The sequence below is a fragment of the Sphaerulina musiva genome, assembly GCF_000320565.1.
Source record: "Sphaerulina musiva SO2202 unplaced genomic scaffold SEPMUscaffold_10, whole genome shotgun sequence".
Classification (NCBI taxonomy): domain Eukaryota; kingdom Fungi; phylum Ascomycota; class Dothideomycetes; order Mycosphaerellales; family Mycosphaerellaceae; genus Sphaerulina; species Sphaerulina musiva.
In genome coordinates this window covers 730,981-750,777 of record NW_016017392.1, presented here as the reverse complement: position 1 = coordinate 750,777, position 19,797 = coordinate 730,981, and the positions used below count along the sequence as shown (strand labels likewise).

The following is a 19,797-nucleotide window of genomic DNA, read 5'->3' as shown; positions in this document are numbered from 1 at the left end:
GGCCATTCCTCATGGCTCGCAGAGGCATTGCCATCGTCACGAAATGGCACTCCACAGATCAGTCCACAGTCTGTCAGTTATCGTCTCACGCTGCAGCCCTTCAAAATTTCCACTGCGTCCCGTAACTTGGCCGCAAGGTTATCGCCGACCAACTCTGGTACTTTGACATTCTCCATAGCCTTACTGATCAAGCCTTTTTGGGGCTCGATATTCTCAAGCTTTCCCCCTGGCCCCATTATACCACCGGGGGTCGGTAAGGTACTCAATTTGGGGAAATTGAAATCGGCGGGCGACAGCGGAGGCGCATAGGGAGCGGGAGCGGGAGCGTGATTTGGGGTGACAGGCTCAGTCCCCCACTTTCCCCCGGTTCCGCCAAGTACGCCCCACATGGCAGCAGCAAGATCTGGTGTCGGTGATGCCAATGTGAATCGTCTCGGTTTTGGTTCTCCCGGTGCAGGCTTGTCTGCTATCCATTTGGTCACGGTAACGACGATTTCTTCTGCAGTCATCTCAAAGTGTTTTTTGACCACTTCGTCCCATATGTCCTCAGTATCGTCGATCGTACCGCTCGGTCTGGCGATAACACCGTCAACAAGCATGTTATCACCCCAATAATTGGCAGAGGGACCGCTGTGATCGGGCAGGCCTGCTCTGTAGCGACGACGATCCAGCCAATCCAGCATTGCAGTCTGAATCGTGCGATGATACAGACTTCTGTTGTACGACTTACTGCGGACATCGTGGTGGGGCACATTTTCCCGACCGGGCTCATTGTTGTATGGATGATCGCAGAAGATCATGGCCTGAATGCTGACGAGAACCTGGAGAAGAGTGCTTTTCTTGGGGTTCCACGATTCTCCTGGCCATGTTCCCAACAATGAAAGACAGACCTTGCCTAGAAAATCAAGTCAGCTTCTCGGAAGATTCAAGCGCGGGGAAAGGGGAAACACTCACCACTAGCATAAAGATTGGGGTTGAATTCCACCCAGCCTCCACCCGTGGTCCGGAACTCCACCTGTGGTGGCTCTTGAGGGAATTTGGGCCCGCACAGCATGTCGAATTCGAAGAGCCCGTTCTCGTACGGCGTGTCGCGCGGGCCGGTGATGAGAAACTTCATGATGTCCGGTCGTGTCGAAGCATATCTCACAAAGATCCCGTCCGGTAAACTGCTCTGCAACCTTGCGAGTTCTTGCATGATCCGGGACATGCGTCCTGGCGGCGACTGGAACAGTGGTGACTGCTTTCCCGCCAAGCTGTGCTTTGGTATGATTGCCTCGTCGGCAATTTCGGACACGGCGAGCTCTTTCTGCCACAGGTTCTTGTCTGTCGATTTGGTCATGTCGACACCAGCATTTGCGGTCAAGAGTTTGTTCAGCTCATCAATGGTGTGCAATACCTTCATGTGAGCCCGAGTGATTTCGGGACTTCTCAGCATAATTTTACACTGCAACGCGAGTGCTCTCATGCATCGAGTGAGCGACTGCGTCGTGTCGGACTCTTCTGTACTTACCAGTTCGGTCTTTCCGAACGAAACTTGGAGGATGCTGACTCCAGGACTGCGCGCAACTCTCTCTCGCAGAGCCAATGCACTCGTTGCAGGGTGCTGTGACAATGTCTGGATGAAGCGTACCAAAGCCGTGTACAGTTCGGCTTGGTTAGTAACTTCCTCAAGATTGTTGTTACGGAAGAGGTCCGCAGCGCGCTCCAAGATGGAGCTCCCGAGCAGCACGCATTCCAGCTGCTCTCCAGGTGGATTCGTGTCAAACTCACCCTCTTTCTCGACACTGGGCAACAGATGCGTCAGACACTTGAGGACTCGAGCAGTCATTCTGTCATCACGGCTGAGCTTCTCTTCCACCGGCTCGGTTGGCTTCGCAGGCGCATGGCTCGGACGAAGGAGGTCTGTTCCCGGTGAAGGCTTGCTGGGGTGGGTGTAGGGGCCTTGACCGCCAGCAAGGTAGTGGTTCAACGCGGCAGCGAGTTCATCGGGATCGGCAGCGACTTTACCTTTGTGGGAAGCTTGGTGGTAGCCTGGTGGGGCAGCGAGGTATTGTTCAACGGATAAAGGTCCCAGGGGCTTTTGCTTTTTTCCAGCGGGCTTTTGTGCAGCGGGCTTTTGTGCAGCGGGAGGTGGTCCGTAGTGATAGCCCAGATAGCCAGGCGCAGCGGTACTGGGATGACCGACTAGCTGGTGGGGCTGTGCATCGTCAGATTCCGTGTCATTTAAGCCAAAGCCATACATTGCATGTAGCGCGTCGTGGGCATGAGGCTGTCGAGCTTTGCCACCATATCCTACTCCGTTGCCCTTGACAGTAGATTGCGGGCCGGTCTGCCGGCTCGAGCGTCGATCCTTGTCGGGCTTGTTGTGCGTCGAAGAGTGGTCAAAGCCGCAGAGCAGTACCCAGATCAAGACCAGGCGGTCGCTCTGAGTTCTCGACAGCGACTGACAGTCGGGACAGACAATTCCACGGCTGACTGACTGCGTTGGCTGGCCCATGAGAGCGTCGAACAGCCTGATGACGTCGTTTTCATACTCGAAGAGGCGGCTGGTGCAGTAGTGACACTGGTGGGTCTTCATCGACTGATACAACGTGCGCAAGGTCTTCTCCACGTGTCTGGCCGCAATGGTAGGCGGAGGAGCAGGCAGCGGAGTCAGGGTGATGGGAGTGCCGTCGAGGGAGAGTGAAGGAGAATAGGTGCTGCTGCTGCTGTTGTGGTTATGGCTGCTGTTCATGTCGGGGGCTTGATCCAAGTCGAAGTGCGCCTGAAGCCGTCGCGCCACTTCTTCATCGTCAGGCTCTGGGTAATGGCTGCGCGGGACCGGTGCGGTGTAGAGGCTCGAGGAGCTGGGGACAGGTGGAGATCCGGCGTGTCCGTGTTCTGCATCGAGCTCCGCCTGTAGGTGCCGAGCGTAGGCCTCGTCGTCAGTAGCCATTCTGGTGTGAAGCTTGGGATCGGCGGAGTGGTCGGTCCCGTCGATGGGGCGGTGGGAGGAGTGGGTAGCAGCGGTGGAGGAGAGGCGACGACGTTTGCGAGGCACTTCCTCCTCGTCCATGAAAGGACGGGACAGCAGAAGGGGGGCTGGTGTTAGTAGCTGAGGGACGAGCGAAGTGATTGAGTGTGTCTGGAGGTGGGAGGAGGAGGAGGAGGAGGAGGAGGAGGAAAGGGAAGTGCAGGTAAGTGCTTCTTTCTTGGCCGAGTAAATGTGTTATGAGCAAGTCTCGTGTCGGCAGGAGTGAATTTCGAGACTTGGCGTGTTGGGGAGTGTCACGGGCAGTGGTGGGGCAGAGGCAATGTTGAATTGCTTCAGACAGCAGAGAGAGAGAGAGGGAGGGAGAGAGGGAGAGAGGGAGAGGGAGAGAGAGAGAGAGAGAGAGAGAGAGAAGGAAAGAGAGAGAAAGACAGAGAGAGCAAGAGCGAGAGAGAGCAAGAGCGAGAGAGAGCGCGTCAGTAGGTCACTCCAGGGAAGGTAGGATCGATGAAGTCCCATTGATGAGTCGAGGCAGCCACGCTAGCCCAGTTAGGTCCCATTCTTGCAGGGATCTGAACCTTATAGAGAGATCACGTGAACTCGCGTCTCCCATCATTCTCTTCTCTGTCTTCCGTCTCTGACCTACATACTGTACAGCTAGTAGGTGTGGCCGGCTTTGCCATAAGCCCTATAGAGGCACATCCACCATCGCTGTGTACAATTGTGATGTGTGAGCATCTTGGCGCATGTTGCCGTCGTCCCATCGGTTCTAGGTAACCCTAAGCGGACGAAAGTCTACGCCAAGCCGCCTATAGAACTCTATTTTGCAGACGCGTGTCCGTAGGAGGTACCTTATATCGCAACTCCAGTCATATACTGGACCTCCATTGAGATTTACGTTGGGTGGAAGCTGTTTTGCGGAAATGGCCACGAAGACTACAACGCCGCGAAGGATCGTTTTTGTGCATCCGGACTTGGGAATCGGTGGTGCGGAGCGCTTGGTGATTGATGCTGCAGTGGGATTGCAGTCTCGGGGACACCAAGTCACTATCCTCACCTCATATCGCGATCCCAACCACTGCTTTGAGGAAGCCCGTGATGGTATGTCTTATCAGCAGCAGCAACAGGCGAATAGAGACGGCAACTGAGGTCGGGAAGGCTGAGACTTCTATCAAGGCACTCTCGATGTCCGGGTGCGCGGCGACAGCCTCTTCCCTACTTCCATCGCCGGACGCTTCAGCATTCTCTGTACCATCCTGCGCCAACTATCGCTCGTGGCCAGCACTGGACTCGCTTCTTCTGAGCTCCAGGAGCTGGATCCGGATGTCTTGATCGTGGACCAATTGAGCGCGTGCATACCTTTCTTCCGGCTCATATACCCCAAGGCCAAAGTGCTGTTCTACGGACATTTCCCAGACCAGCTACTGGTGCAGCAGGAGCGCGGCATCAAGCAAAAGCTCAAGTCCCTCTATCGAATCCCATTTGATGCGTTCGAAGCCTGGAGTACAGGCTGTGCCGACAGCATTGTCGTCAACAGCAAGTTCACTAGAAGCATCTTCAAAACCACGTTGCCGGGCGTCAAATCCAGGGAACTGAAAGTTATCTACCCTTGTGTAGATACGAGCGCTGCGAAAGAGGATAGCGGCAACAGTCCCATATGGCCCGACAGCAAGCTGCTCCTCAGCATCAACCGATTCGAGGGCAAGAAGATGTTGGATCTGGCCATCAAAGCGTTTGCGGGACTGGCGCCCGAGGACCGCAGCAAAGCGAAATTAGTTCTGGCAGGCGGCTACGATCCACGCAACGCTGAGAACGCCCTCACTCATAAAAAGCTCCAAGAGCTCTCCACTCTGCTGAAGCTCACCCACGCAACGTTCCGAGCTAACGACCCGGCACTCACCGACCTTTCCACCGCAGACGTCGACGTCTTGTTCCTCCTATCCATCTCCAACGAGCTCAAGACACGCCTCCTCTCCTCTGCCAGCCTCCTGATCTACACGCCCACCAACGAGCATTTTGGCATTGTACCCCTCGAAGCCATGCTGGCAGGAGTTCCCGTCCTCGCGACCAACACCGGCGGGCCCCTCGAGACCATCTACGATGGACGCACCGGTTGGCTGCGAAGTCCCGATAAAGTCGAGGAGTGGACAAAAGTCATGCAGAAGCCTCTGATTCCCTCGAGTACAGACAAACTGCGCGCAATGGGACGAAGCGGCCGCGAGCAAGTTCTGGCCCAATTCAGCAGGACGAAAATGGCCGCGTCCTTTGACGACGAGGTGCAACGAATGTTGCAAACTGAGGCTCCACGGCCAACAATCTTCTTTCACATCTCCTATCTCTTGATGATAGGCCTGTTGGCTATGATTGTGGCCATGGGAGCAATTCTCTACAAAGCATCGTTCGCGTGAGTGAATGAAACGTCGTAGTAGATAGTGAGCTGGGTCAAATAGACATGTATTATCTCTTCAAATGAAACGAAGGGTTATTATAAACGTCGGGCCAATAAATTTTAAACGTCGGGCCCAAAGTTTGCCTTAGGCCGCATTATGTACCTAAGGCAGAATATTCGTATGTTACCTGCTTCTATAACGAGAGCGACAAGACAAGACGAGACGAGAGCGACAAGACAAGACGAGACAAGAGCGACAAGACAAGACGAGACAAGCGTAACGAGACAAGACAAGACGAGACGAGCGCGACGAGACAAGACGAGAGCAACAAGACGAGAGCGACGAGACAGAACGAGACAAGAGCGACAAGAGAGGAGAGCGACAAGACGAGAGCAACGAGACAAGACGAGAGCGACGAGAGCGACGAGAGCAACGAGACAAGACGAGACAAGCGCAACGAGACAAGACGAGATAAGCGCAACGAGACGAGACGAAACGAGACGAAACGAGACGAGACTTACGAGACGCGACGAGACTAACGAGACCGACGAGACCGACGAGACCGACGAGACCGACGAGATATAACGAGACCGACGAGACACGACGAGACCGACGAGATACGACGAGACCGACGAGACGCGACGCGACGAGAGCGATGCGACGTAACGTAACGCAACGAGGGCGACGAGAGCGACGAGAGGAATAAGAGCAACGAGAGGAACGAGACGCAAAATACCTACCTAGAAAGGAGAGAGAGAGAGAGATAGAATACCTAAGAGAAATATCTTGAGATATCTTCTGCCTAAGGCAAACTTTGGGCCCGACGTTTAAAATTTATTGGCCCGACGTTTATAAAGGCCCGAAACGAATGGAAAAAAAAAAGAACAAGTCAAAACTCTTTTTTCTTTGTTACGCACTCACTACTCTGATCTTTCAACTGAGATTTTTTATCCATCCCTTGTTCTATACAAAAAAAAACACCGAGTGGAATTACAATCTTAAAAGCTTTTTATCATCCCGTCGACGAAAAGGACAAAAACAAATCACATTTCAGACATCTATAGCAGTAAGGGTCTGAAATCACGCTAGGTAGATTAGGTATAGGTATTAAACTTAGCGTACATTGTAAGGTAGCTTGACTTCACTTCACTTCACACTCCTTGGTTTTATGTTAGGTATATATTTACCTTACTTAGTTCGGTAGGTAGGTAGGTAGGTAGGTAGGTAAGTAGGCGAGGTAGCGAGTAAGTGACTAACCACTTTCACGCTCATGGAAGTGAACACAAGAAAAGAGCAGAGACGATGCAAAGACACTAAAACACCATCCAGCCATCAAGCCAAGCATCTCAGATTTGCAACAGATTCCGATACGTATCAACAAAGTCCCGAACCACATCCACAAAACCCTCCAGATCAGAATCCTTCACCGCAAGACTCAATGCCACAAATCCCCGTCTAGCAATATAATATCCCTTCCGCAACAGAAACAAATGCAAAATTTTATTCCATCTCCCATCCGCATCTTCCACATCCCTCGAAGACATAATCTCCCCCGCCGCCATCCGAGTAAAATGAAAACACATAATCGATCCGACACCCGTCACTTGCAGCAAAGTCCCCTCTCCAAGCAAATTCAATTTTCCTCGAAGTTCCTCCCCCATGGAATGTAACAGCAACGCTCTCTGCGGCGTAAAAACGTGCTCGAGACCAGCTCTGCCCGCAGCCATGGTCAAAACATTATTGTTAAAAGTCCCTGCATGAGACACAGCACCGGGAATTCGTGGATCGAAAATTTTCATAATTTCGCGTCGACCACCAAATGCTCCAAAGGACATTCCTCCTCCGAAATATTTTCCCAAAGTCGTCATATCCGGTCGAAAGGATTCTTGTAAAGATTGGATTCCTCCTCCGTTGTGCATACGAGATGTCATGACTTCGTCGTAAATCAATACAGCTCCTGTCGCATTTGCGAGGGATCGCAGGCCAATCAAAAAATCTGTACGAGCGGGAATCGCGCCTCCGGATCCTAACATGGGTTCGACGAGAATTGCCGCTAGATTTGCTTTATTATTATTATCATCATCATCGACGAGTAGCTGCTGTACAGAAGCAAGATCATTATATTTCGCAATAAGAAACTCATGAGGAGCATTCACCGGGCTAGAAATTCCGTTTGCGGAAAAACTCAAAACACCTCCGTGATAAGCGCCCTCAAAGACGAGAATTTTGGATTTTTTCGTATACATTTTCGCGGCGGCGAGCGCCATGAGGGAAGCTTCTGTTCCGGAATTGGTGAATCGGAGAAGTTCCATGGAAGGGAAACGTTGCTGGACGAGGTTCGCGAGCGAGATTTCGTCTTCGTGATGACTGCCAAAGGATAAGCCCCGTTGTGCTGCGGCGTTGATGGCGTGGATGATGACGGGCTCGGAATGGCCGTAGAGACCTGCTGTGTATTCGCCGAGGAGGTCAATGTATTCGTGACCATCGGCATCGTGGAGTGTGCATCCGCTGGCTTTGGTGATGTAGATGGGGAAAGGGTCGTAATATAGGACGGTTCTGGTGTTGCCGCCGGGTAAGACTTCTGTTGCACGGGAGTAGAGCTTTTTGCTGGTGGGATTGCGGGCGATGTATTCGGTCTCTAATTCATGGCATGCTTGTTCTGTCGTTGCGCAGGCTGTAGTCGATGTGCAGGTTGTTGTCGTTGCCATGTTGATGGAGTGGTAAACCAGACTTCCCATAGACGTAACCTTGCCTAGGTACCTAGGTAGTTACATGGTGTGGTGATGGGATATCGGAGGCTGAAGCACAATGCCAAGACCTGGCCAGCACCGAGCCAATAAATGGGAAACGGGACAGGAGACAGTGCGGAGGTCATCTCACGCCATGGGCAAACAAAAGTTACGAGTACCAGGTAAGATACATGCAAAACTCTGGCTCTTGCTCGGAATCATGGCGGATCATCGCATCAAACTCGTGAAAATGCAGGTCTGCGAGGACGGGGCGGGCGACTGTGCGACACCATCGCTCTGTCGGTCTCCCCATCTCCCCATGATGATGAGCACAGCAGCATGTCCTAGATACGGCAAGTATAATCACGACCTGCTCTCTTTAAGAACTCATATGTGAGAACTCATATGTTAGGGACCCTCCCACTAGCTCAACCTGTGGAAATTCAACATCACACCCCAAGTGTAGACACATGCCATAGCGAGGCCACATCATTACAGGCAGCCTCGGGCACTAAATCAAAGAGAATAACCGCAATCCGCAACACCAGAATCACCAGTGTAGAGATATGAGCACAGACTCTACCCTCTCAAGACCCCATCTCCTCTCCATCCCCCCGGAAATCCGACAACAAATCCTCCACCACGTCCTCTTCTCCCACAACTCCGCCCTCTCCACCAGCCCCGCCACAAACCGACTATACACCTGGATCGACCTCCGGCGCTTCTCCCATGGCAAACCCGACGTGCTCACCTATCGCGAACCCGCCATCCTGTCCACCTGCCGCCTCATCCGCCTCGAAGCGTCCCCCACCTACTACTCCCGCGTACAATTCCGCTTCACCGAAGCCCAAACCTGCATCCAATGGCTCTCCCACCTGAACGCAGACAGCAGAAGTGAAATTCAGGATTTGGCGTACTGCCCGAATTATCTGACGTGGATGGATCCGAGACATCCTCCCGAAAGAGCGGCGATTCTGGGGCGGGATTGGAGGGATTTGTGCAAGACTTTTGAGCTGCTGGGTCTGGATATGCGGCGAGTGTTGCGAGTGTGTGGGTATGGTGGTGGGAGTGTAGGTTGGGTTTTTGCTCAAGATTACTTTGATTTCGAGTATGCGGATGCTGATGGCTTGTCGTCAGGAGGAGGAGCTGGAACGAGGAGGCGGTGAACCGTTGGTGATGCATCGGAGCTGTCCGGCGTCTTGTTGGCGCTCGATCGTGTCGGGTGCCTGATATCTGGATGTGCTATCACCAGAAGCATGGAAGAGGCGCAAGGAAAGACAGAAAGAGTACAACCAAAAAAGAAGGCCAACTGATGCACTGGAAGGATTTCAAGCAAGAAAAAGGTGCGAGGCTTCGGAAAGTCCATACATCCCGGGATATTTGGACGTGTACGACCTTGGTATGGATCCTTCCCAAGGTGGACATTCAGATGATCTCGCATGCGGACCGGATGTAAGCAGCGACTGCGGCAACTGTGGTAACGATGAAAGCGGTCGTATATCCGGCACAGCACCGTCCAGGCAGAATGAAATGTGATTAGGTTTCTCCCAGCATAGAATTGCAATGCCAGCATAATTGAGCCCTATCCAAATAAAGTCTCCAATCTCATCTCCATCATCACATCCATCCAGTGTATGCTCTTCTTCCCTCTCTCGCCTCCCATTTGGACCCGCAAATCGGACTGGACCCAAACTTGTTGTATAAGCCTGGCTGCCCTGTGCATAGCAGCAAGACCCAACCGCCGCGATGTATGCATAATCTGCTCACGAAGATTGATCCGCAGTTCTTTCAAAGCTGGTCGGCTACGCCGCAGGCGAGCCATTTCGCCTTCGAGGCTGCCAGGAGCTGCTTCGGGACGCGGGACATGCTGACTTTGCATCGCGCCACCAGCACAGATCAGCGCGATACATAGAACTGTGAAGGTGCCAGAATCCCTGGGTAATGCTGCTACCATCGAAGTGATGTTGCTAGCGAGATCGTAGACGGTGTCGTTGATAGTGGTTTTGCTCAGTGGAAGAGCGTCGTGAGTCGGGCCGATTGTACAGACGGCCAAGCATGGAAATGCCTGGCATAGCTCCAGAATGGCCGTGAAGCGGTATATATTGGCCACATCGCAAAGATGCTGGAGAGGCGTGCTCGGATCCGCAGTGTTCTCCATACTCTCGTCCGGTGGCAAGGTATAAGCCATGACGGCAGCAAGCACACTCTTGGCTTCTGCCTGTAGCCCTTCGGCAAGACATGCGCTCACGTACGAAGTGCTTCGGAGACACGAGAGTCTGTCCAAAATGCGCCTCTGACGAAGCAGAACTCCAACTTGTGCCATGCGTATGAATATTGGTGTGGCAACACCTGTCCACGGGTTGGGGTATATCGTCTGGCCTTCGGCGATTTTGGTGAAAGGAGTCAGATAGGCGATGGCATCGAGAGACTGATCGGCTATGAAGGATGACAGACATTCCCAGTATGCCATGGAGCCGATGATGAAGCTCTGCTCGCGGTCCAGAATGTCAACATCACCATTGGCCTTGAAAATTGCTTGCTCTGCCGACCATGCTTGGAAGAGTGAACGGGCGCCTGCGAGATGGTGCATTCCACTTGCAGTCGCATTCGCAGTAGGGTCATACCATGCCTACACCTGTCAGCTTGTCGACTCACGCGTATAGCAGTCACGTCACGCACAGAAGTCATGCCAAGCATGATGGCGCCTAGCAACATCTCATATGTGGATGCCGATCTGATCGGGTTGCGCCCCTTGGGCTGCTGGATGGGAAGTGAAGAGGCAATCTCCTCAACTGCTTTCGTCTGATACTTGATAGCTGTGATGGCCATATCATGGACAAAATTCGCCATGTGTGATGCCGACATCCCCATCATGCAGGCCTTGATGTGCGAGGAGGAGTGCTGGAGACTAGGAATAGTCGTTCTGTATGGATTACTCCAGCTGTCATAGCACGACATGACGCGGCAGGCCGAGCTGAAGTAATGATGCATAAGCTTTTCCGACGATTCATCCTCATACCATAAACATGGCGCTGGTGAGGAAACCGTCAGCCAGTCTTGGCCAGAAGCGAGGTCAGAGCGGCTTGTCAGTAATGTTTCATAGTCGTCCGCCATTGCCTCTTCATCCTGAATGTGCTGTTGATCGTCATCGTCCTCGCGTGATTCCCAGGGAGGATGAGCATCGGGCGCAGTACAGGCTTCAGAATGTGTAGTGTCCTGATCTTGAGTCGTTGCAGGACCGGAATCACTAGGAGAACCTCCCACGTACAAGTCCGCTGTCTCGGAAGGGCTCATAGGATCGCATACCGCCATGACTTGCTCATCAACCTGATGGAACTCGGGTGATGCACAGCTCCTGGCCTCTTCGGTCACTACGGCATCTCCGATCATCCCGTCGCCATCGAGTCGTTCCGGAATCACTTGAGGTGCAGTTTCTGCGGGAGTCGAAGGAACTTCTGCAACTGGTGAGCCACTGAAGGCATGGAGCACTTCTTGGAATCGGTTTTGAAGAGGCGATAGTGACCGCAGCGGCTTCTGCTTTGCTGGCTTGAATCGCTCATACTTGGTCGACCACTTGAGGTCGCGAGCGTATCCGGGACAGTCTATCTTCCTGTAGGCACAATTCCGACATCTGGGCTTCCCTTCATCGCACTTCATCCGCTTTTTGCGACATGCCCCACAGCCGTGGCGGCTTTTGACCGGCTTCACTTCAGTAGACTGCTCCATGGTCGGTGCATACGTGCATCCGATGTCACCGAGAGGATGAACATGTCGACTGAGAGAGCTGCAGCTGTTTGCTGCGGGGAGTTGGTGGTTGTGTACAGGGCCTTATCCCGCTCGTTCAATTGGTTGGCTCTCTCCCATGCCCTCCCTTCATGCCGTCCCTGTTCACGCAGTGTGACGCCCATCGCCTGGCCAGTGAAGACTCAACAACCTCATCCGCTGCCACTTGTCATCCTTGCGATGTATTTCGGCGCCTGTGGTGCCATCAGTTCATGATATGGGGCCTTGAAGGCTGGAAACATTGTGTGCTGATGGGATGTCGATGGAGGAAGTCGTTCCCGTCTGCTGCACGGTTGACCTCCCCTCTAGTTCCTCCTCTTGGCGACCATCTGGCGCTGTTACGCGGCAAGATCTCACCTGCACCATCACCGTCATCGTCCCCGGAGGGCCCCCGAGTCCCATCAGCCCATCAGGCGCCAGAATGGATGGGGATGTATGGCGTGGGCCGAAAGTTTGGCGCGCAAAGACCAGCCGTGTCTGGATCTGCAGGTTCTGCATGCATTTTTCAAGAAGTTGGGCCATTGTGAAGGATGCGCATCGAACGAGTTGTTGAGAGCATGCTTGCAGAGGCCTGATGGGAGTGAAAAACGTGGGCGACGCGACGCGGCAGGTCTGTTGAAGGCGATCGAGGATGGAGGCCAATGGAAGCAACAACAGCGGCGGCGGCAGCGGCAGCGACCTGCTCGAGCTGCCCTGCGAGCTGCGAGGTCTCGTTGCATACTTGAGCGTGGACGAGCGAGCGACGGCGATATTGCACATACCGCAGAATGGGCGAGACGTCGAACGAGACTTCAAGGTCGTGTACAGGAATCCAGCCTTCGACCGTCTCTCCAGACCATCGGTCGAGCTCGAAGAAGTGCGAAATGCAGTCGCCCGCTCCCACTCGATAGAGCAGGACCTGTCGACGTTGCATGACAAGATACTCGACGGTGGAGCATGGCAGACACGGATATCGGGCGACTACGCGATAGTCATATCAGTAGCCGGAGGGAGACTTGCAGATCCAGGGCAGCATCGTGATGCTCTCGAATTGTCGAGGTCACGCTCAAATGGCACCAGGAGAAGCAGCGACATTCGCTCTGTCCCATCAATAGGGCAGGCTGGTCTGGACTGGACCAAGGCTGACAGGTCTGGCCTCTCGCCATGGATCAAGTTCATCCGCAACTTCGACTGGGCATCGACTGGCATTGGGCCTATGGATGCTTGGTCGGACATCTTGCGTCAGGCCATTGTTTCCATTATGGCAAATCCCGATCCGCGTCTGATTGTATGGGGCGATGACATGTCTTTCATATACAACGAGGCTTGCGTCGCAATGTTTGGTGCGAAGCACCCTGACTGTCTGGGACAGAATGTCAAAGGCGTATTTGGAGAGGCGTGGGCCATGGTAGGCCCCATCGTCGATGCAGGCTATCGTGGCGAGGTTCGTAGGATTCACAACTTTCCGCTTCCAATCCAAAGACATGGCTTTCTGGAAGAAACATACTGGTCTTTCACTACGCTGCCCCTGATCGATGAGGCTGGCATGGGCATCGGCGTGGTGGACGAGCTGAAAGAGTCGACCGCATTGGTCATCGGCGATCGTAGGAGGAATACCATCAACGAGCTTAGCATGCAACTTAACAAAGCCCGTACATTAGCAGACCTTTGGCCTGCCGTGCTCGTGCCGCTGGCGCAAAATGTGCTGGACATACCATTTGCTATCTTATACACCATCGTCAACGATGTGCCCGAAAGAAGCGAAGCAGCTGAGTCGTCATCGAACGGATCTTCTTCCACCACACTGTACTCGAAGAAAGCCGTCCTGGCCCATACCATTGGGTTGCCGGATGATCAGCCGGATGTTCCCAAGACGTTTTCGTTTGATGCTGTCAACTGTGGGCCTGGCATCGCTCAGTCGTGCATAGACGCGTACAACACCAGAGAAATGGTCAGCTTGTCAAGCACAGACGGGACGTTGCCACCATCTTTAGCTGTCGCTGTGCCAGGTCGTGGATTCAGTGAAACCGTGAGGACTGCAGTTATCTCGCCCATCAAGCCCGTTGCTGGATCCGACACGCTTGCCATTCTCATCATAGGATTGAATCCCCGGTCAGTGTTTGGCGAAGAATATCAGGTCTTCCGTCAAATCATCGTGGACGTCATTGAGAAGGCAGCCGCAGTCATATCACTACCCGAAGAGCAACAACGTGCTCAGAGAATCGCCGAAGACGTGAATAACGCACTGGCACAGCAGCTCCGGCTGACCACTCTTAAGGCGGAGAAGAGCGAAGCCAAGTTCTCTCGTCTCGCGTCGGCAGCACCTACAGGCATGTTCATGTTTGAGCCCTCTGGAAAACCATTGTACGTGAATGACCAGTATCTCGCAATGATCGGACAAACACGAGATGAGCACATGAGCATCAAGGATCGCGAAGGCTTGGGAACACAGATTCACGAAGAGGATCTCGATACATTCGCAGAAGCGTGGAGAGCAGTCACGCAAGACAAGTTGCCGACTACTTTTGAGTACCGGCTGAAACGATCATGGTTGGCCACAGACAAGAGCGGCCAGGAGATGTCTGGGGAGACTTGGCTGCTAGCCACCGCCTTTCCAGAGATTGAGCCTGATGGTACTGTGTCTTCCATACAAGGCTGGCTGACAGATATCTCGCATCGTAAATTCTCCGAACAGCTGCTCGCACAGAGACTGGAAGATGCGCTGGAAAACAAGCGCCAAACGGAGAACTTTATCGACATGACCAGCCATGAGGTGACATACTCTCTCTCTCTCTCTCTCTCTCTCTCTCTCTCCCACTCGCGAATTCTAGCTTACCTACTCTAACTTCGAACAGATGAGAAACCCTCTGTCGGCGATCCTGCAAAGTGCCGACTCTATCGAGACGCTTCTCAACTCAACCGGAATGCCGATCACGAACAAAGATATGAGATTGCCTGCGGACATCGCAGAGGCCATCGTAGATGCGGCGCAGACAATCATCTTGTGCGCACAGCATCAAAAGAGGTAAGATTGGTCATATCACAGAGCACTGACACGTCCGTGGCAACCTGCTGATTTCTAATTTCTGTCATTTCTAGGATCGTGGACGACATTCTGTATGTGCTTTCCTCCCCACGCCCTGTATACTGCTGACTTTTATAGCACGCTCTCGAAGCTTGATGCCAGTCTACTTGTTATATCTCCTGATTCCGTCGATGTCCCTATGCTCGTGACCAAGGCTCTCAAGATGTACGAAGCTGAGATCGAGCGCGCTGGCATTGATGCGCAGCTATGCATTGAAAACACCATGGAGGAGCTCGGTGTGGGTACAGTGATCCTAGATGGCAGCAGACTACTTCAAGTCATCATCAACCTCCTCACGAACAGCATAAAGTTCACACAGTATTCCGATGTCCGCAAGATCAAGATCTGCATTGGGGCTTCATTGCAGAAACCTACAGGTCAGCATCACGGCATATCCTTCATTCCACCACGACGACAGATTCGACCATCACGAACGCCACAACCAGGATGGACCGGCGGCGAGGACTTATATCTGCAGTTCGCCGTCTATGATACTGGACGTGGTCTAAATGAAGATGAAATGAAATTACTCTTCCAGCGCTTTCAGCAAGCATCGCCAAAGACATACAAACAGTACGGCGGGTCCGGACTTGGCCTCTTCATTTCGCGAGAGCTCTGCGAGCTTCAAGGTGGACAAATTGGCGTTACGAGTAGCAAGGGCAACACGGTCTTCACGTTCTATGTGAGAGCCAAAAGGTGGGTGGAAGGTGAGCCACCAGCATGCACCCGACCTGCGCCTCTGCGATATCAGAGTAGTGCAGCGTCGAGTCCAATGATGTATAACAGAAGAGGAAGCGTGATGCTCGAGGTCGGTCAGAGCCAACTCGGATCTCCCCGCGAGGAGAACGGGACTACGGTGGAGCATTTCCATCCTTCAGATCATTCGTTATTGCGAGTACCTTCTTACCAAGCTGCGCCTATGACGGCTGTAGCGGAAGTCTCGCCTCCTGTCACGAAGGAAATTGAACAGCCCACGACCCTGAAAGTAGACTTGCATGTCCTGATTGTCGAAGATAACGTGAGTCCAGCCTTCCGATGATGTGCTGACTGGGCCTTTTCATTCCATACCATACTGACACACTACCCCCAGCTCATCAACCAGAAAGTCATGTCCCAGCAACTTCAACGCGCAGGCTGCATAGTGCACGTCGCCAACCACGGACTAGAATGTCTCAACTTTCTTGAAACTTCCACATACTGCTCTTCCACGACCCCTTTATCTGTCATCCTGCTCGACCTCGAGGTAAGAACCCCCCCTAATATCCAAAATGGCATGCCCGCCCGCCTGACTCAATTCCTACCTACCTACCTTACCCATACCACCAACCCCAAACAAACGAATTAATGAATGGCGACATAGATGCCCACAATGGACGGCCTCACATGTATCCGACACATTCGAAAACGACAACTCACTGGAAAAATCACCGGACATATCCCCGTAATTGCAGTCACAGCAAACGCACGATCTGAGCAAATTTCAAGCGCGATTGAGGCGGGTATGGATCAAGTGGTTACGAAACCTTTTCGAATACCGGAATTGGTACCGCAGATTGAGAGACTTGTTGCTGAAGTCAAAGAGGGAAAGGGCCGTTCTGGTGCTGGGTGTTGACAATGCTGGAAGATTTGATTTGGATCGGGGTTCTTGTGAGATACTTTCTGGCCACCGGGGAGGGAGGGAGTAGTTGGATGGAGCATTCTCTGAGGGAGAGTGAGAGGGAGAGGCGACAGTATGGCCGCAAGTCTGACTCCTCCCGCAGAGCTTCTGGTGCAAAGGGCGGGCTGTGCTTGGAATGATCGACCCACGCACTTTTACCCGTGCCGAGCTACAATGCTGCGTGCGATACGTCCCCCAATGGCTCTCAGACCAGCAGCCTATTGCAGGTCCGTGAGAAGCAGGCGCAACGCTCGGGTCAAAACTCTCATCACCCCGTATCCTCATATCGACCAATGCCGGTCGTGGATAACATCGACAGACACATTTGAGTATTCGTTTAGAACTTTTACCCCCAGTTCAAGGCCACTACATAGTAATAGTAGTTGTAGTAATAATAGTTGTATTACAACACATAACCCAACCTAAGGTAGCATCTTTTCGCCACTACTTGCGCTCCAACAACCACGCAATCGACTCCATAAACTCCTTCACATACTTCTTACTCGCATCAATCTGCGGCATCATCAACCAAAACCCATGCGGCAAACCTGGATACACTTTCATTTTCGTCGGGATCCCATATTCCGTCCGCAACACTTTTTCATAAATCAACCCATCATCTCGCAACAGATCCTGTCCGCAGACCTGGAAACTCGCTGGTGGCTGTCCCGCATGTCCGCCGGGCCATATCAGCGGACTGAACAAAGGATCGCTTCGCATTTTCGCCTCGGGCACATAGGCCTCGTGAAAGATTTCCATGGCGGTGGAATTCAAAATTGGTGCGTCGCGGTTTTGTTCGCAGGCGTTGTATTCGTGCTTGTATTTCTCTGGTATGCAACTGGGATCGCACAGAGCAGGCACGACATAATGCGTACCTGTCAATTTTGGTTGGTGTTTGTCTGTCACCCACGTATGCGCGACTGCTCCAACGAGATTTCCTCCGGCGGAGTCTCCGGCGATGAGGAAGCCTTGGGCGGGATCGGCGTTGAGGGATGCTGCGTTCTTCGTGGCCCAGATGGTGGCGTCGATGCAGTCGTGTGCTGCCGTGGGGAACTTATGTTCGGGTGCGAGGCGATAGTCGACGTCGACGCATACCATGCCGAATTTGGTTGTCACCTCGAGGAGGAGGGAGGCAAAATGTCCGAGATCACCGACGGACCAGCCGCCTCCATGGTAGGTAACGATTAGTGGGCTCTTTCCTGTAGATGGTTGATCGCGAGGTCGATAGATGCGAACGCCGATTGTGGATCCGTCTCGAACGGGAATCTGGCGGTCTTCTTGGATTACACGTTCGTCGGTGAGTGCTGGTGGTTTGGGCATACTGGCACGGAGCTCAGGGATGGGTTTGCCCTTGAAGTCGCCGATTTGAGGTTCTTGCCCGCCAAGGTAGGTTTTGACACCCTGTGAATAAGGTCGTCAGCTTTCATGTATGGCACCAGCATTTCAGTCGAAGACTCGACCGCACCTCTTTCCATGAGGGGTCCGGCTTGCTCAAGGCCTTCCAGTCGGTGATGTCTGCCATGTTGTTTGGTCAAAAGAACTTGAAGTGGATAATCTGCGAATATGCCTGACAGGATGATCTTGTGGTAATATATCGTCCGGTTGTTGTGATATAAACAAGAAACGATGAGTGCCCCTCGCTGATCGCGGCCTGGGCAACCTGAGGTGTAATACCTGTAGCTATAGCATTGAGGGTTTGCACTAAGGATGAATGCCGATCGACCCCATCATCGTCATTATCGTCATATCATCAATTCTGCCCCAAGTTAGAGCTATCAAGCACAGCCGCCTCCCTCCTTGCACATCCGAGTGCATAACACGGCAGACAGCGAAGTGGTGGCTTTGGCGAATGAGGAGTGAGAATGTCACATTTGTCACTGCCGGCCCTCCCGCCCAGCGGTCTAGCTCCCCCTCCACTCGGAGTTGTGAAAGTGCGATATCGTGCCCTGTGGGAGGTATGTACCTCCTACCTCCTACCTCCTAGTGTGAGGTGAGCATGTTGTATTCGTCACGGCCCACTTCCAGGTACGAAGAGGATGCAGGTTGACGAGAGGGAGAGCGATCTTTTACCCTGTACGTGTATAGCTTATTCAGGTTTCCCACGGTTCTGAGGCATTCAGGCCAAACTGGTACCACGGTTGTGAGGCAGCAAGCAATCAAGGAAGGGGTCGGGAGATACTAGTCTTTCAGGGGGGTGGTCAGAGAAAGGGAATGCCGGGCATTATCGATCGTGAGGTACTGATATTGTCCAGGTCTGACAAGCAGGTCTAGAATCGTTTTAGTCCAGGAACAGAACACGGAGGGAGATATTCGAGAGGAAGCTCACCTGAGGAAGGGAGCTGCCTCGCACATGCTCGCAGCTGCCAGCCGGCTCTTACACTTGGCGCCAAGACCATAGCCACGGGGTTCCCCTCTTTGCACCACTCCCACCACCACCGTGAATATCTTTCTGCGAGGAGAAGACCCCGAGTAACTCCTCACGTTGAACTCGGCAGTACAAAAAGAAGGGCTATACCTATGCTCCCTTGTCCGATGTCGACTCGTCAATCGCAACTCAGCAGATGCCGTGACTGGGTAGAGCCGGGCGTTAAAAGTGCTATGTTGCTCCGGCTTAGTTGTGTCTGCTATAGTAGGGGGAGTGCAAGCGTGGCACTTGAAGAGATGGACACGCAAATGCGATATTGTTAGACGACGGACGTGGTATAAGAGCTGGAGCTGAGGGAGAGCAACAACATGAAGCTGTACTGCGGACTTTATGGCTCGCAGGACTACCAGCTCTATAATGTGGTTGGTATATGGTATGGCGGACTCTAATTTCTACTCCGCTCACGCCACGCCGCGTCTGCTTCTACACTGGTCATGCTGCTTGGTCAGGCAGCCTTCATCGTTCTTGAGACTACTGCAATCTGCGTTAGTCCAGCAGCTGCCCAGGTCTCTGCCATAGCACTCGATTCAGTAGTGTCTATGGACGATTGGGGACTCAGTCCGCAAGTTGGCCTGGTCAAAGTCACACGCGCTGGGAACTCGACTGGTGCATTTCAAAGGGTCTAATTAGCACGATCGCGTATCGGCTACCCAAGCAAGAGACTTCACTTAGTCGGCAACTTTAAATCGACCATTGGTGCTTCCTATAGCAGTCGTCGATGTTGACGACACATTCACTACTACCATTGATTTCTACAGAAAGCTGCACATGCACTGAC

The 19,797-nt window shown here is 52.9% G+C and overlaps 8 protein-coding genes across 8 annotated transcripts; 3 read left to right on the top strand and 5 right to left on the bottom strand.

Annotated features, from left to right (window-relative positions):
- Positions 1–671: 671 nt before the first annotated feature.
- SEPMUDRAFT_27617 (UBC-like protein) lies at positions 672–1,117 on the bottom strand (the record flags this gene model as incomplete). Its single annotated transcript, XM_016908430.1, has 2 exons — positions 672–895; positions 955–1,117. Coding segments are annotated over 2 exons (387 nt in total), but the record flags the coding sequence as incomplete, so codon positions are not given.
- Positions 1,118–3,884: 2,767 nt separating this feature from the next.
- On the top strand, positions 3,885–5,458 carry SEPMUDRAFT_151452 (glycosyltransferase family 4 protein). Its single transcript, XM_016906829.1, has 2 exons — positions 3,885–4,072; positions 4,148–5,458. Exons 1-2 carry the CDS (start codon positions 3,895–3,897, stop codon positions 5,377–5,379), a joined length of 1,410 nt encoding a protein of 469 aa, XP_016757551.1. The 5' UTR covers positions 3,885–3,894; the 3' UTR covers positions 5,380–5,458.
- A 1,249-nt stretch (positions 5,459–6,707) lies between these two features.
- SEPMUDRAFT_72125 (glutamate-1-semialdehyde 2,1-aminomutase) lies at positions 6,708–8,069 on the bottom strand (the record flags this gene model as incomplete). Its single annotated transcript, XM_016909972.1, has 1 exon — positions 6,708–8,069. One exon carries the CDS (start codon positions 8,067–8,069, stop codon positions 6,708–6,710), a length of 1,362 nt encoding a protein of 453 aa, XP_016757550.1.
- Positions 8,070–8,341: 272 nt separating this feature from the next.
- SEPMUDRAFT_151451 (uncharacterized protein) lies at positions 8,342–12,064 on the bottom strand. The gene is made up of 2 exons (XM_016906828.1): positions 10,770–12,064; positions 8,342–10,719 (listed from the first exon to the last, which is right to left on the bottom strand). The coding sequence occupies exons 1-2, from the start codon at positions 11,814–11,816 to the stop codon at positions 9,673–9,675; spliced, it is 2,094 nt and encodes a 697-aa protein (XP_016757548.1). The 5' UTR covers positions 11,817–12,064; the 3' UTR covers positions 8,342–9,672.
- SEPMUDRAFT_110915 (uncharacterized protein) lies at positions 8,657–9,256 on the top strand (the record flags this gene model as incomplete). The annotated part of the gene is made up of 1 exon (XM_016900883.1): positions 8,657–9,256. The coding sequence occupies one exon, from the start codon at positions 8,657–8,659 to the stop codon at positions 9,254–9,256; it is 600 nt and encodes a 199-aa protein (XP_016757549.1).
- Positions 12,026–12,395, bottom strand: SEPMUDRAFT_120281 (uncharacterized protein; the record flags this gene model as incomplete). The annotated part of the gene is made up of 2 exons (XM_016901587.1): positions 12,026–12,067; positions 12,231–12,395. The coding sequence occupies 2 exons, from the start codon at positions 12,393–12,395 to the stop codon at positions 12,026–12,028; spliced, it is 207 nt and encodes a 68-aa protein (XP_016757547.1).
- Positions 12,223–18,776, top strand: SEPMUDRAFT_92099 (uncharacterized protein). Its single transcript, XM_016910578.1, has 7 exons — positions 12,223–14,625; positions 14,708–14,877; positions 14,952–14,969; positions 15,016–15,955; positions 16,028–16,180; positions 16,298–17,997; positions 18,062–18,776. The coding sequence occupies exons 1-6, from the start codon at positions 12,505–12,507 to the stop codon at positions 16,547–16,549; spliced, it is 3,654 nt and encodes a 1,217-aa protein (XP_016757545.1). The 5' UTR covers positions 12,223–12,504; the 3' UTR covers positions 16,550–17,997; positions 18,062–18,776.
- SEPMUDRAFT_128110 (alpha/beta-hydrolase) lies at positions 16,140–18,776 on the bottom strand. Its single transcript, XM_016902191.1, has 3 exons — positions 18,060–18,776; positions 16,298–17,995; positions 16,140–16,180 (listed from the first exon to the last, which is right to left on the bottom strand). Exons 1-2 carry the CDS (start codon positions 18,114–18,116, stop codon positions 17,039–17,041), a joined length of 1,014 nt encoding a protein of 337 aa, XP_016757546.1. The 5' UTR covers positions 18,117–18,776; the 3' UTR covers positions 16,140–16,180; positions 16,298–17,038.
- Positions 18,777–19,797: the final 1,021 nt, after the last annotated feature.

Coding starts and splice junctions, on each gene's coding strand:
- SEPMUDRAFT_151452 (XM_016906829.1), top strand. CDS start 3,895: ATGGCCACGAAGACTACAACGCCGCGAAGGATCGTTTTTGTGCATCCG. Junction 4,073..4,147: donor CTTTGAGGAAGCCCGTGATG/GTATGTCTTATC, acceptor ACTTCTATCAAG/GCACTCTCGATGTCCGGGTG.
- SEPMUDRAFT_151451 (XM_016906828.1), bottom strand. CDS start 11,816: ATGGAGCAGTCTACTGAAGTGAAGCCGGTCAAAAGCCGCCACGGCTGT. Junction 10,720..10,769: donor TCATGCTTGGCATGACTTCT/GTGCGTGACGTG, acceptor TGACAGGTGTAG/GCATGGTATGACCCTACTGC.
- SEPMUDRAFT_92099 (XM_016910578.1), top strand. CDS start 12,505: ATGGAGGCCAATGGAAGCAACAACAGCGGCGGCGGCAGCGGCAGCGAC. Junction 14,626..14,707: donor TCGACATGACCAGCCATGAG/GTGACATACTCT, acceptor AACTTCGAACAG/ATGAGAAACCCTCTGTCGGC. Junction 15,956..16,027: donor TCCTGATTGTCGAAGATAAC/GTGAGTCCAGCC, acceptor CACTACCCCCAG/CTCATCAACCAGAAAGTCAT.
- SEPMUDRAFT_128110 (XM_016902191.1), bottom strand. CDS start 18,116: ATGGCAGACATCACCGACTGGAAGGCCTTGAGCAAGCCGGACCCCTCA. Junction 17,996..18,059: donor CGGACCCCTCATGGAAAGAG/GTGCGGTCGAGT, acceptor CCTTATTCACAG/GGTGTCAAAACCTACCTTGG.